This window comes from Ursus arctos, unplaced genomic scaffold, assembly GCF_023065955.2.
Source record: "Ursus arctos isolate Adak ecotype North America unplaced genomic scaffold, UrsArc2.0 scaffold_17, whole genome shotgun sequence".
NCBI lineage: Eukaryota > Metazoa > Chordata > Mammalia > Carnivora > Ursidae > Ursus > Ursus arctos.
In genome coordinates, this window is record NW_026622841.1 from 8,739,297 (window position 1) to 8,752,419 (window position 13,123).

At 40.9% G+C, this 13,123-nt stretch overlaps 2 protein-coding genes across 5 annotated transcripts in view; one reads left to right on the top strand and one right to left on the bottom strand.

Annotated features, from left to right (window-relative positions):
* The window catches only part of CCDC102B (coiled-coil domain containing 102B), a 229,234-nt gene that overhangs the window by 197,264 nt on the left and 18,847 nt on the right, over window positions 1-13,123 (bottom strand). The gene's annotated exons all lie outside the window — the stretch shown is intronic.
* The window catches only part of TMX3 (thioredoxin related transmembrane protein 3), a 43,574-nt gene that overhangs the window by 2,725 nt on the left and 27,726 nt on the right, over window positions 1-13,123 (top strand). For both annotated transcript variants that reach the window (XM_057313332.1, XM_026496457.4), the window contains exons 3-4: window positions 5,411-5,450; window positions 6,669-6,792. In XM_057313332.1, the coding sequence (XP_057169315.1) occupies window positions 5,411-5,450; window positions 6,669-6,792 (164 nt within the window). The remainder of the gene's footprint in view (window positions 1-5,410; window positions 5,451-6,668; window positions 6,793-13,123) is intronic.

Sequence of the window (13,123 nt, forward strand, 5' to 3'; positions counted from 1 at the left end):
TGGCCCACACATGACAAGTTTCCTGTCACTGAAAAATGGCTGCCCCGCTCTCACAGAGGCTGTAGTAGTCCTGTGAGCCACGCTGGTGACACCTTGGGTCTACATGGAGAGACTAGGAAACAGTGGATAATGAGACTGTTACGCACACTCAGATTTCTAGGTTTCTCTTTGATGTTCTTGCTTGTTACCAAACCCATTTAAGCCTACTCATCTAATCAGTTCAGTCAGTCTGTGGCACAATCCAAGTCTTAACAGAAATATCCAGACATGGAAGAAGCAGCCACCACTAAGACAGCAAAGATTGAGCAGCACAAAGAGTGACATAAGCGTGGGAACCGAGCATCCTTTCTTGGGTAGCCCAGACATAAGCCTTTCTGAAAAAAATCTCTGGGTCTGTTTGTTCAATAATGGGGTCTCAAAGGAGGAGATTGATAGGCTCCTCCCCAGGACAGATATTAAGTCATGAAGGGTCTGATGTGCAGTCCCACTAGGGTCAACATGATGACAGCCCCTCTGACTATCACAAGTAGTATTGCCACCAGATGAGTGGAAGAGCCCTAAACATCTACCCAGACCTTGAATAGGTGTTATGTTGAGGTCCCTCCGTCCCCAGGGTGGGCTGGATATCCTGTGCCAAGGTCAGAGTTCATTGGGGAAGTTGGGGAGAATTGTACTTCTTGGGCCTTTTGGATATCTGTGCACAAGTGAGTGTGATCTCTACTTCCCCTGCTACCAGGATGAGGAGGATACATATAATCACTCCCAGTTTTGAGTCTGTCTTGACTGATACAGATCCTTTTGCCCAGGCTTGGCTCAGGGTGAGTACTTTCAAGCCCCTACTACTAAACATGTTACTAGTATAGATGTGGGGTGTATGTGCACTCCCATTCACCTTTGTCCGTAAGCCCCAGTGGGAATTGCCATAATACGGCCATTTTAGTGGAACATGTGGCAGACTATGAGCCTACTTGGTTACTAGCTCCTAGTGCCATTGTCTTCCGAAAACAATATTGGCTGCCTGGTGAGTAAAGGAAACAGCCATCCTGATTGCTGAGCTGAAGGAAGATAAAGTGCTCTGTGAGACTATTTCTCTATTCAGTAGCCCCTTCTGGCCTTTGCACAAGGCCTTGGATACCAGGAGACTGGCTACTGGGTATAAGTCCCTCAGTACCAAAGTGCTGCTCTTGCCACTGGTGGTACCTGACATCATAAAGAGGCTACTGGAGGTTGCTTCGTCTGTAGCAGTTAAGATTGCAAATGCCTTTTCCGGCATCTCTCCAGTGGGCTGATCAGGGTCAGTTTCCTTCATGTGGAATGGATTCCAACACACCTTTAATGTCCTTCTACAGGGCTCTTTAATTTCCCATCTGTCTGCTATCAATGAGTAGGCCATGGTCTGGAAAAAGTCTTGCTTTTGGAGGGAGCACTGGCTTTCTGTTCTGTTGATGAGAACCTCCTAGAAAGCCTAGACAGGGCAGTGCCCAAGAAGGACAAGTGACAGTGTGGCTGGGCAGTTAACATAGGCAACATACAAGGACCTAGTTCCTTGGCCTGATTGGGAGGCAGTATAACATCCGTTCCGGAGGAGATTATCAAACTTTCTACCTTTTTTGAACCAAAAAAAAAAAAAAGAGGTCCAGGGATTGGTGGGCCTATTTGGCTACTGATGATGTCACATAGCCCTGTGGGGATCTTGATGACACCCTTCCATCAGGTTACCGGAGGGGTGCTGCTCTTGAGAGGCCCCAACCAACAAGATACCCTGAAGGCCCTCCAGCAGGCCACCAAGCCTCCCCCTCTCCTGAGCCCCACTGATCCACATCTGCTATTTGAATCACGATGTCAGCAAACTCTCAGTTCACTGATCAGCGCCTGTGGCAGGAGGAGAATGCTATAGACCAGCGTAGACCAGTCATTGGCTGAAAGGTACACTCCCTTTGAGAGATAATTATGGGCCTTGGATGAGAGCAGTAGTAGACTCACAAGCAGAACTTCTAGTCACGCTGATAAATAGGACCAGCTCTGGGTCTCTAGTGAAGTTGAAATGGAACTTACAGCAGACCATCTGGAGTCTTGCCACTCCATGGAAAGGTCTCATGAGTGCCCCTCCACCCTCCAGGAATAACACCAGAGGAGGTATTGCCTCCTTTGGCCCAATGAGTGCCCAGACAGACCTCCAGGAGCACCCATGGGCCTGGTCACTAACGGTTCCTCTGGGTTAACCTGTAGGAATTGGGTGTGGCTGCCGTCCAACCTGAAAGAGACCGTCCTTCATCAAGGATGGTAAAGAGCCCTCACACCACAGGCATCTTCATGCAGTGCGGAAGATTATCTGCCCCACTGTCCCTGCACCTCCTGCTTATTGCTCCAGCCCTGGCAAGTGAGCTCTGCTGTATTTTTCACTCTTTCATGGGCTGTGGCTAATGGCTTGGCCATTGGTTGTGTTGCATATGAAACAGAGCCCCTGTGGAGATGAGACATTTGGGTGAAGATCATCTGCTTCTTCTAAGTGTTTTTTCCTAATTGTTTCTAAACATACAGTGTTATATTAGATTCAGGTGTATAGCATAGTGACTCAGCTGTGCTGTGCATTATGCAGAACCCATCAAGAGAGCGTTTTATAACCTGTGTGAATGCTCACCAGAAAGACCCCTATGCTGCAAAAGGAAACATAACCAATGAGCATATCATGCTTTTAGCTCAATGTGGAAACTGAATGAATTGTTCTCCACACCAAAGCAAGCAGGTGCACAGTCAGTTGCCTCCTGGATCCACAAGAGGCTGGCCCGTGAAAATTCCGATACCATCCTAGATAGCAGTACACAGGCTGCCACTGTGGTGAGAATTCTGACAGGAAAACAGCATGGAAAAGCCGTCCCACTTGTCAGGCCCTGGTCAAGCCTAAAAAATACTGCCCCCCAAACAGTTTCCTTCAAGTGAGTGGGCTAGGGCATTCTCAGCAGATAGAATAGGTTGGGCCCCTCATGCCATCAATCATGTTCCAGTGCATCTTGATATCAGTTGACACTTTCTTTGGGTTTGGCCTAACCATTTCCATGCATTCCATGGACTCCAGCCACACTCTCCAGGCCCTGAAAGACCACATTTGTTTCCTCTCCAGGTTCCTTGAGAACATTGCATCTGATAACAGTCCTGGGATTTATGCTCAAGCTACCCATCAATTGGCCCAGTCACGGGCATACAGCGGACTCTCTATGCTTCAGATCACCCCTAATCCACAGGGGTACTTGAGCATTTTAATGAACATTTGAAGTACGGGCTTAATCAGCTGGTGGGAGGGGACAAGATTACCCCAGCCTGGACTACACATCTCAGGCCTAGGTCTCAATGCAGCAATTTCTCAACCAGCTGCTTTGCACTAGTGCTGCCTGGTTGGCCAGGTTGTCCCCTTCCTTCAATTTGATAATTACTGACTGCAGTCTCTGTGGGGGACCCTGTAAAGGACTTCCATACCAGCTCCTTCCCAAAGACTCGGACCAGTGGGAGATGAAAATGGCTATTGAACACCAAGCACTGGGAGATAGCAACCTCCTGCATTTACCCCTGGGTGCAAAGAATGTGTCTTTGCCTCAAGAACAGTGACCATCAATTAGAGGTCTTTAGTTCGATTGCTTAAGGTGGCTGTGCTGCTTTGCCTGGGTAGCTCCATGTCGTGGATACCAGCGTATACAACAGAACTTTTAATTAAGCATAAGAGGAGCAAAGGCAGAAGATTTGGGTTTACCAACCTGGAGGACTGATTACAGGTGCTTTCCTTGCCCATGGTGCAAGACAGACTGGGGATGTGAGCACCCTTGGACTGAAGAGCTCGGATACTGGATATGTGTTCTCTTTGTCTTAACTGTAGGTTCAAGAATTTTACTAAAATATCCCCATAAAGAACTTTTGTCACTCATTCAGTAGAGATTAAATAGAGGTCACTGTGCAAGGTACTAAGAGATGAAACAAGCGTATTTATGCTTGGATAATACACAAGTACAACGTGTGGAAAATCGATAAGAATCCTAAAGAGGATAAAGACACTGTGGAGAGATTGTTTCTAGCTGTGAGGAATTTAGGAAGGCATTATGAAGTAAGAAATGCTTTTAGCTGGATAGGATGTGAACACGAAAGAATGTAGAGTCGAATAAACACTGTGAATTTAGCTGTGATAAATACCATGAGCTGATTGGAAATCATAGGATGCTTATATTTGAATGGAAAGATAAGTTGGACCCAGCACATGGGTGCGGGTAGCAATTTATGCTTCTTTTTGTACGTGGTGGAAGGGCACCTAGAAGGTGTCAAGTAAGAGTAACATGATCAGATGATCATGAAAATTCTTTGCCTGTAGGCTGTTGTGTCAGGGGGTCCCCAGAAGCACCCCCAGGCTTGTTTTTGACCAGGAGCACTCAGAGGACTCAGTCTATTGGGGAAGTCACGGCTATGATTTACAACAGTGAAGGGGCACAAAGCAAAACCAACAAAGGGAAGAGTCAATGTGGGGTAAATTCCAGAGGAAACCAGGATCCAAGAGTCCTCTCCTAGTAGAGTCACATGGGATGTGCTTGCTTCCTTCATCAGGATTTGTGACCACATGTGTGAAATATTCTGTACCAAGGAAGCTCACTAGAGAATCAATGCTTAGGGATTCTTAGTGGGGGGTGGTCACGTAAGGACCTTCCTGCCTCGTCTGTACCAGAATTTCAGACTCCTGGAAGGAAAGCAGGTGTTCATCATAAAACCACTGTGTTTGCACAGTGTTGGAACAGTGAGCTATCTTATCAGGAAATGGTGGAAACCCTCCTGAAATTCAAGTTCCCAGATGCCAACCAAGGCCCAGTCTTGCAAGCAGACCTTTTTAAGGATAGCAGTCTCAGATTAGCTATGCTAACTGTAATGCACAGGAGTAAATGGAATAGAGGGGCCAGGAACTGGGGCCTATATCTGTGTTTCTACCAAGTCCCACATAAATTTTTTTACTTAATTTTTTTAAAAGATTTTATTTATTTATTTATTTATTTGAGAGAGAGAGAGAGAGCATGAGCAGGGAGAGGGAGAGGGAGAAGCAGACTCCTCCGCCAAGCAGGGAGCCCAACTCGGGGCTCGATCCCAGGAGCCTGGGATCAGGACTTGAACTGAAGGCAGATGCTTAACAGACTGAGCCAGCCAGGTGCCACATTTTTTATTTTTTTAATTTGTTTGTACTCTCATTACGTAATCAGTTCTCTACTTTTTAAAAGATGTTTGATGAATAAGATTTAGAGGTCACTTAGTAAAAATTTTACATGAAAACTTGTTGAAAGACTTTGTCCCATGCTCCAGTATTTATCAGTTTTTCAGCCCCACCATATTATAAAGTAGAAACAAACATGCAATCAGAGATTGTTTTCTTGTGTTTGTTTTTTAGGTTTAAAGACAATCGGAAAGATGACATTTGGCTTGTAGATGTGAGTATGTAAATTTTTGTACTAATTAACTACCCCTGCCATTTTAAGTATTATTTTCTATTCTCCTCCACACAGATATGGCAATATATGGTTAGTGCTTATGTATATTATTTAGTTTTTGTTAACATAGTATTATATAGGTTATTATAGTAAAATGAACCTCAGAGCCTTAAGGTTCCTGGCAAGGGAACGTGTTTTTGCTGAAATTCTGAAGAGGTCGACATATGGATTATGTCTGAGGGAGATTGTGGTATGATTTTACTACAGAATTCACTCTTCTTTTTTCCTGTTATGCAAGAAATTGTTTATGTTATTATCACTTGACAGTAAAAATCTTATTTTCATCTTAATGGAGAACAAAGTCAGATTTTCATCTTACTTCCTTTTTTCACTTCCAGTTTAGAATGTATTTAAACCTCATGTTGTTTGGGATTCCTTTTAACTTGTCTCAGTAGAAATGTAGTTGAGTGGCAGGAAAAAGGATGGAATGAGACTAGCAGAGTTGACGCTGAAGCCAAGCGATGGGGCGTGAGAGTCCATTGTTTAATTCTTCCTCTCTCCTTTTGTGCATATTTGAACATTTCCGTAATTTAATGTTAAAAAATAGATGAATCTTATTTCACGGAAGTACAACAAGCAGTTTGTTACACGATTTCACTAGAGGAACCTATTTCCACCTCAGCCCTGTGGTGATCCTGAGGAAAAAGGAACTGTGGTTTTGGTTTCATCAACCTGACTTGTCCCTATGCCAAGCCAGTCTTCTTAGTGGCCCTCCCATGCCTTACTAGTAGTTATGCTAAAACTACGTTGGGGTTTTCGTAATAGAAATAGACTGATGTTCATCAGAACACTTAAGGGATGTGTGTGTGTGATGTATGTGTATTTGGTGGTTTCACTTTATAATACGACATACACTGACTTTGAGGCAAAGATGTTTTTATTGTAAATTGTCAGTTTTAAATAGGAACCAGTAGTCATTTTAAATGAACTTAAGGTAATATCAGTGTTGACGTATATGCTAGGAGTTACACTAATTAGATTCATGTGTGTGTGTTCTGCCTTTTATTTCGAAGCTACTTTCGAAATTATATTTAGACTTTTTATCTAAAATGGACTCTTCATTAGATCATTTAGTCAAAGAGATTCTTTAAAAATTAAGATTGGTATACACAATAACACAACATTTTAGTGGTTGTCTTTTCTTTTTCCCCCAACAAGTTTTATGCACCATGGTGTGGCCATTGTAAAAAACTGGAACCGATTTGGAATGAAGTTGGTCTTGAGATGAAAAGTATTGGTTCTCCAGTTAAAGTTGGAAAGATGGATGCCACCTCCTATTCCAGTAAGCATTTACTCAGTTTGTTATTTTATGTTCTCATAGTGGAAATGGTTTACTTAACTTGAAGCAGTATTCAAGGTAGGAGGAAGAAATACTTACTTTTTACTCAGGTAAATTAAGGTTATCTTAATAATTAAAATCGTATACTTTATAAGTTAAGCGATTTAGCCATCAAATGTATAATATGCAGTGTATGTTAATCTTCTGCGTAACACAGATGTATTAGCCCTTGTTCCTACTTTGAGCCTCCCTGAGATATGTTTACCTGAGGCACCTACAGAAATTTGAGTGGCAAACTATTGATGTTGCTGTGTGAATTCAGAGTGAGAGTTGTCTGAGTAGCCAGAGGTGACGTGGTCAGGAGGAAAGGGAGACCTACAAGATGAGTTGAGGCAGAATAAATACAAGATGAGTTGAGGTAGCGCACGGGAAAGTATTCACATCACAGAGAGCATCACAGCAAAGTCTTAGAGTTGAAAATGAGCTTAATAAGTATGTTCCAGAGAATAGGATGTCCTAAAGCAGAGGATGGCAGACTACAGCCTGTGGACAAAATTGGCCCACTGCCCATTTTTGTAGACGGAGCTATATTGGAACACAGTCACACTCCTTTGTTTACTGTTTGTGCCGGTTTCATGTTCCAGTGGAGGAGTTGAGGAGTTTTAAGAAGAGACTGTTTTCCCCACAGCACCTAAGATACTTGTTATCTGACCTTTTACAGAAGAGTTCACCAATGCCTATCTTAAAGGATTTGAGAAAAGAAGAATTTAAGTTTAGAGAAGTATGAAGTATCATAGAAATTTGGAAAGAGCATAGCTTCAGAAAGCAGACCTGAATTCAAATCCTGCTTCTGCCTGCTACTTTTGCCCTGTAAAATGGGGGAAGTTTCTTAACATCTCTAAGTTTTGTTACCTCCATTGGTAAATATTTAATTGCCATGTGTCTTTCATTGTTTTTTTGAGATTTGAATGATGTAGCACCTGTCAGGTCCCTTACAGTATTCAGTACCTGGAGGTTCCCTTTTCCTTTAATCAGTGAAGGAAGTGGAATTATGTAATGCACATTTCTTTTTTAGGAAATCAGGATTATATTCAGGATACAGCTTTGGAAAAGGACAGGCCTATGTGTTGTTTTGTTTTAAATATTTTATTTATTTGTCAGAGAGAGAGAGAGCACGCGTGCACACACACAAGCAGGAGGAGTGGCAGGCAGAGGGAGAAGCAGACTTCCTGCTGAGCAAGGAGCTCACCGTGGGGCTGGGTCCAAGCCAAAGGCAGATGCTTAACCGCCTGAGCCACCTAGGTGTCCCAGGACAGGTCTATGTTTTAATCCCACATCAGCCATGTGCTACTTCTGGGGCTTTGCAGAAGGCCTTAACCTCTCAATTACAGTTTCTGTGTCTGTAAGTGGGAGAGTACTATTCCTGAAGGTTTTGAGGATTGTATTAACATTTCGTATTCAGAATCCCTCGCACAGTGGCTAGCGCACATAAGGTGAAGGATAAGGCCAGATTTAGGGGTCTGTCACGTCATGCTGTTTTAGATTTTATCAGTTGTCAATTGAGAGGTAATGGACATATTTAAGAAGCCGTTGACTTGATAAAAATATTTTTGGCAGCAACATATACAATACAAAAGAAAAAATGAGAGGCAAGAAAATCATGTAGGTCAGTTTTTGTAAGCATCTTGGTGTAGGACGCTGGAAGCCCAGACTTGGTAGTGACAGTGAAGAAAAATCCTCACGGACATCTTCAAGGATGAAGTCACAGATGTGATAGACTGGCTCTGTAGATATAGTACGAGTAGTATAAGATTCTTAGCTTAGTTACTGAACTACACTACTGGTTATATGGAAAACAGTAATTTTCTGTGCATTTCCATGTTAGCAGCTGCTGTGAATTTATGTTACTTGGCTTACTAATGTTTGGGAACAGGGAACTGGAGAGCAGTTAGGTGTAACGGCTGGGATTAGAGTCAAACAAGTAAGTTGTTAAAACATTGAGAGGAGACCAGAGCAATGGCAGGAATCACTGCAGACAGAGAATAATGCTTGGGTTGATTTCTAAAAATAAGCTTTTAAGAATGTTTGAGAAATCATTGCTTTCAACAGTTGCTCCTGAAAGTAATTTCTTTTGTCTAGGCAATCTTGTGTCAGTCAGTCTTGTTGATTAGACCTGCGTGTGCCTATGTTCATTGACATTGTCAATCGTATTCCTCAATGTGTTTACTATCTAGTGTGTTAGTCTCTAGAGATTAAAGAAAGACCAAAACACGTCCTTCTTGTCCAGGAAATGCCTAATCTAATAGAAGGAAAAATATGAATAAACCAACAGGTAGAATAGAGTCTCAAACATGGCAAATTCTTGGGCTCATTTGAATCATTTAATGGAGTCATAAAGTAAAATAACATATAAAGGGGTGTGGGTATATAAAGACAATCAATGAAAAAAATAGTATCAATAAATCAGTAAAAACCTTAATGGTAAACTGCTCATGTAATGCTACAGTGACAATAACTGTTTACGTTTAGTGTATTCTTTTTATAGTATCTAATTCATTAGCTTACTGTTCAGTATGTACTAAGTGCCTGTGTGTGTCACTATGAAGTGACAGTACATTTAGGGCAAAAATAGCTAAGGCTTCTTTCTGAGTAGCTTAGAAAAGAAAATGTTTTAAATGCTGTGATTAAAATGCAATGTTCTTATAGGTGTTAAGACTTCATATATGGCTTATAGCTTTTTAGGTGCTTTTTGATGGGACTGTTTTTCATCCCGTTATTCAAAATCCATTAAGAGGTTTAAATTTTGCCTCTGATATGTGACTGTTTATAGATTTATTGTTCACTCAGCATCGTGTTATGTATTATGTTGAATTAATAGGAAGGAACCTCTATAGGGCGTGCGGAGCCCATTACATCAAGCAGACCATCTAGCTTTAGGAAAAGGGATGGGGAGCTGGTATGTGAGGACAAGCCTCTGCCAAGTGTACGATGAGTGCTTCCTGTGCTGTATGTCTTTCGTCCTTGGATGTGCAATGCTAAACCCTCCACCCACTCTCCCAAGCTACACGGTAATGCTTGCTTGTAAATCCTCGTGACTACTTGCATCATAAAAACATAGCTTATTGAAAAATCATTCTTTTATCGAAAAGTTATAGCATCAGTCTTCATTCAGCAGGTATTTCATGAGCCCTTACTATATGCCAGAATGTACCAGGCATGTTCTAGGCATCAGGGGTACATCAGTGACCAAAACAGACAACAGTTTCTACCCTCATGGAGATTATATTCTAGAAGGGAGACACAAGCAATTACAGACATAAGTGAATGGTTCTGTTACTTAGTGTTTGATGTCAGCAATGGATGCATTTTCTACTTTATTATAGAATCAAGGAGATGTTTTATGTGTTTATGGAGAAAATATTACTTTCCTAGTATTTTTTTTTTAAAGGCATATTTAAAAACTGCTATCTAGAGATTACCAATAGATTCTGGGCATATAATTCTTAAAGTTTCCTTAAATACCTCAGGGCAGCTCCATTACAGGTATTTTAGTAGAAACAGGTAAAGAAATTGAATTTTTTTTTCAAACTAGCTGTCAGGATTATTCCGTGTCTCACTGTAAATACTGAAGGCTTGGCTGTTTCTGATGTATTTCATCCATCTCCGTAGGTCACTTTTCAGGTATTTACAGCATTAGTGTATCTCAGCATTTAGTCTGCAGACCACCTGAATTAGGATTACCTGGGCTGCTCAATGTAAATTTAAACTCTGCAGACCCACACTAGCCCTACCCAGTGAAAGTCTTTGAGACTGGGTTACGAGAATCTGTATTTTTAACGTGGACTTCAGGTAATTCTGCTGCACGTCTAACTTAGAGAACCACAGAGTAAAGTATCATTCTGATGAATAGTTATTTATAGGATTGGGCTGGGGGTGGGATAGGATTATTCAGTGATCAAGTATAAAAAATCTCTTAGAGTATTTGAGGGTAGCTTATTTCTCAGTCGTGTTTAAGTGCAGAGATTGGAAGCACAGGCCATCACACTCCGTCCAGCACATCTCTGTGTACAGAATTCTTGAACTAGAGAAATTTGAATTTTGATATCCTGCCCTGTGTGTTTGGAATTTGTATCAGAATTTTCTTGATGCATGGTTTTAACTGATAATGCTATAATCAACATAAAAAAGGTGTATAAAGATAGATATTTTAGCCTCTCTGTACATATCCCTTCCAAAATCAAGTACCAGAATTGTTTCTCATTTGTAAAATATGTTATGATGTTACCTGTAATGGTGTACTGATTTCTGTTTTGAAACCACTGAAATTCTGTTTCTTCCTCAACGTAGTGAGATACTTATTTTATGTTAAAGGTCATAATTTACTTCTTGTTGATGTGTAAACTTGGAATGACATTTATCCAATAGCATTCTAATTTCTTGCTCACAGATGATATTGACAAATTAGTTTTACCTTTCTTTCTAAATTATAAGCCCTTTTTGTTCAGGGATTATATTTCAGAGTTGCTCAGTCTTGACACTAAGGATATTTTGGGACAAATAATTCTTTGGGGGGGAAGGGTTGCTGTGCATTTTAGGATATTTAGCAACATCCCTGATCTGCACCCACTAGATACCAGTAACACCCTTCTCCCCATCTCACTCTCCCCCTAAGTTATGGCAACCAAAAATGTCTCTAGAGATTGCGCAGTATCTCCTGGAGGGCAAAATCTCGCCCAGTTGAGAGCAACTGCTGTATTTTGTCCTCTTCATGTTGGACACATAGTAACACTCAGTAAATACTAAGAAAAATAATATTTTGAGCTGAAAAGGACTTCACATTCATTACAGCTCCTCCCTTCTTCCCTCTGCCCATTGTGTAGATGAAGTAACAGCCGGCAGTTAGCAGTGAAATGACTGAGTAATTTCAAACACCAAAGTTAGAGGCAGAATTAGGATCAGAGTCTGAGATCATCATGATTCACATCCAAGCCTAGCTCTACCATCAAGTTGTTATCATATCAAGGAGAAAACAGGAAATAGGGGACTTCGTGTTTCACTTCATTTTATGAGCATTTAAAATTATAAAATTTCAGAGAAGCTATTCATGTTACAAGCGGATTCTTGAATTTGTGAAGGAATTAATCTCAGGTTTCTGTGCAAACCATTGTTCTCTAATATGAAAAAATAAAGAACAAAAAGTTAAACTCAAGCTTCATTCACAGTCCTGCTACCTAATCAGTGCTTGCATTCAAACAAGTTACCAAGTCTTCCTAAGTATCAGTTTCTTTACCTGAAAAGTAACATTAGTATCCTTCTGCTCACAGAATTGTCTGGAGGTATAGTTGAAGGTCTATTAAAGTCAGCTACAGGATATTTTACATGTGATAGTTCTTATATATACACTGATGTGTCTGCAGGTAATTACTTAACAGTGAGATCAGGATCAGAAGTGGAAAGGAATTAGACCTAGCATTTGAGGATCTCTGTGTACCAGGCTCTTAGATTCTTTTCCACATGTTTTATTTTAAAATCCCACCCACAAGCTGAAGAAGATGAGTGCTGTCCTCAGAAGGGAAAGAGCTGCCTAGATGATAAATGAGAAGTTGGAATCCTAACCTACATCATTTTAAGTCTATAACCCATGCTTTGCTTGTGTGCTTTTTATATATAAGTGTTTTCCTAGGGAAACCTAAGTTTAAGGTTTTAGGAGTCACTGCCAATTGAAATTCTATCAAAAATGAAGTTTAATGCTCAAAGAGTCAAGGTAAATAGAGTGGGTGGCATTATACATCTCCATCTTACAGATATTCTGAGGCCAGGGAAATGTGATGGGGTTAAATGTGGAGCTGAGATTTTTTTCTCTGAAACCTGTTTTGAGAACCACCACTGTATTTTCTCATTGATTGCATATTTTATTTATTTGATTTGTTTGTAAAAAAACCTTTACAATTAATTAAAGAATTGATAGATGGATATACCTCCCCCTGCCCCCCTGTCAATTATATTAGTCTCAGTTGAAGGTCATAAGGGCTTATGTTTTCCTGACTCCTTAATTTGGGAAGGGGGCATTAAGAACATATTTTACTCACATAATCCTCCCATATAATTTTTGTATTTTTACTCAGAAGTCAATCTCCATAACCACAGTCTTCAGTTAGACTCTGACAGAATTAAATCCTACATTATGGATGGGCACAAATAAATTATGTAATTGCTTTAAGTTCATATAGCTATTCAGAGGCAGGACCTATAGCTTCAGAACCTGAGTTATTTTTGTTACCTCTGCTGTTTGTGCTGCTTGTAATAAAAACCAGTGTTGATCACCATCCAGAAC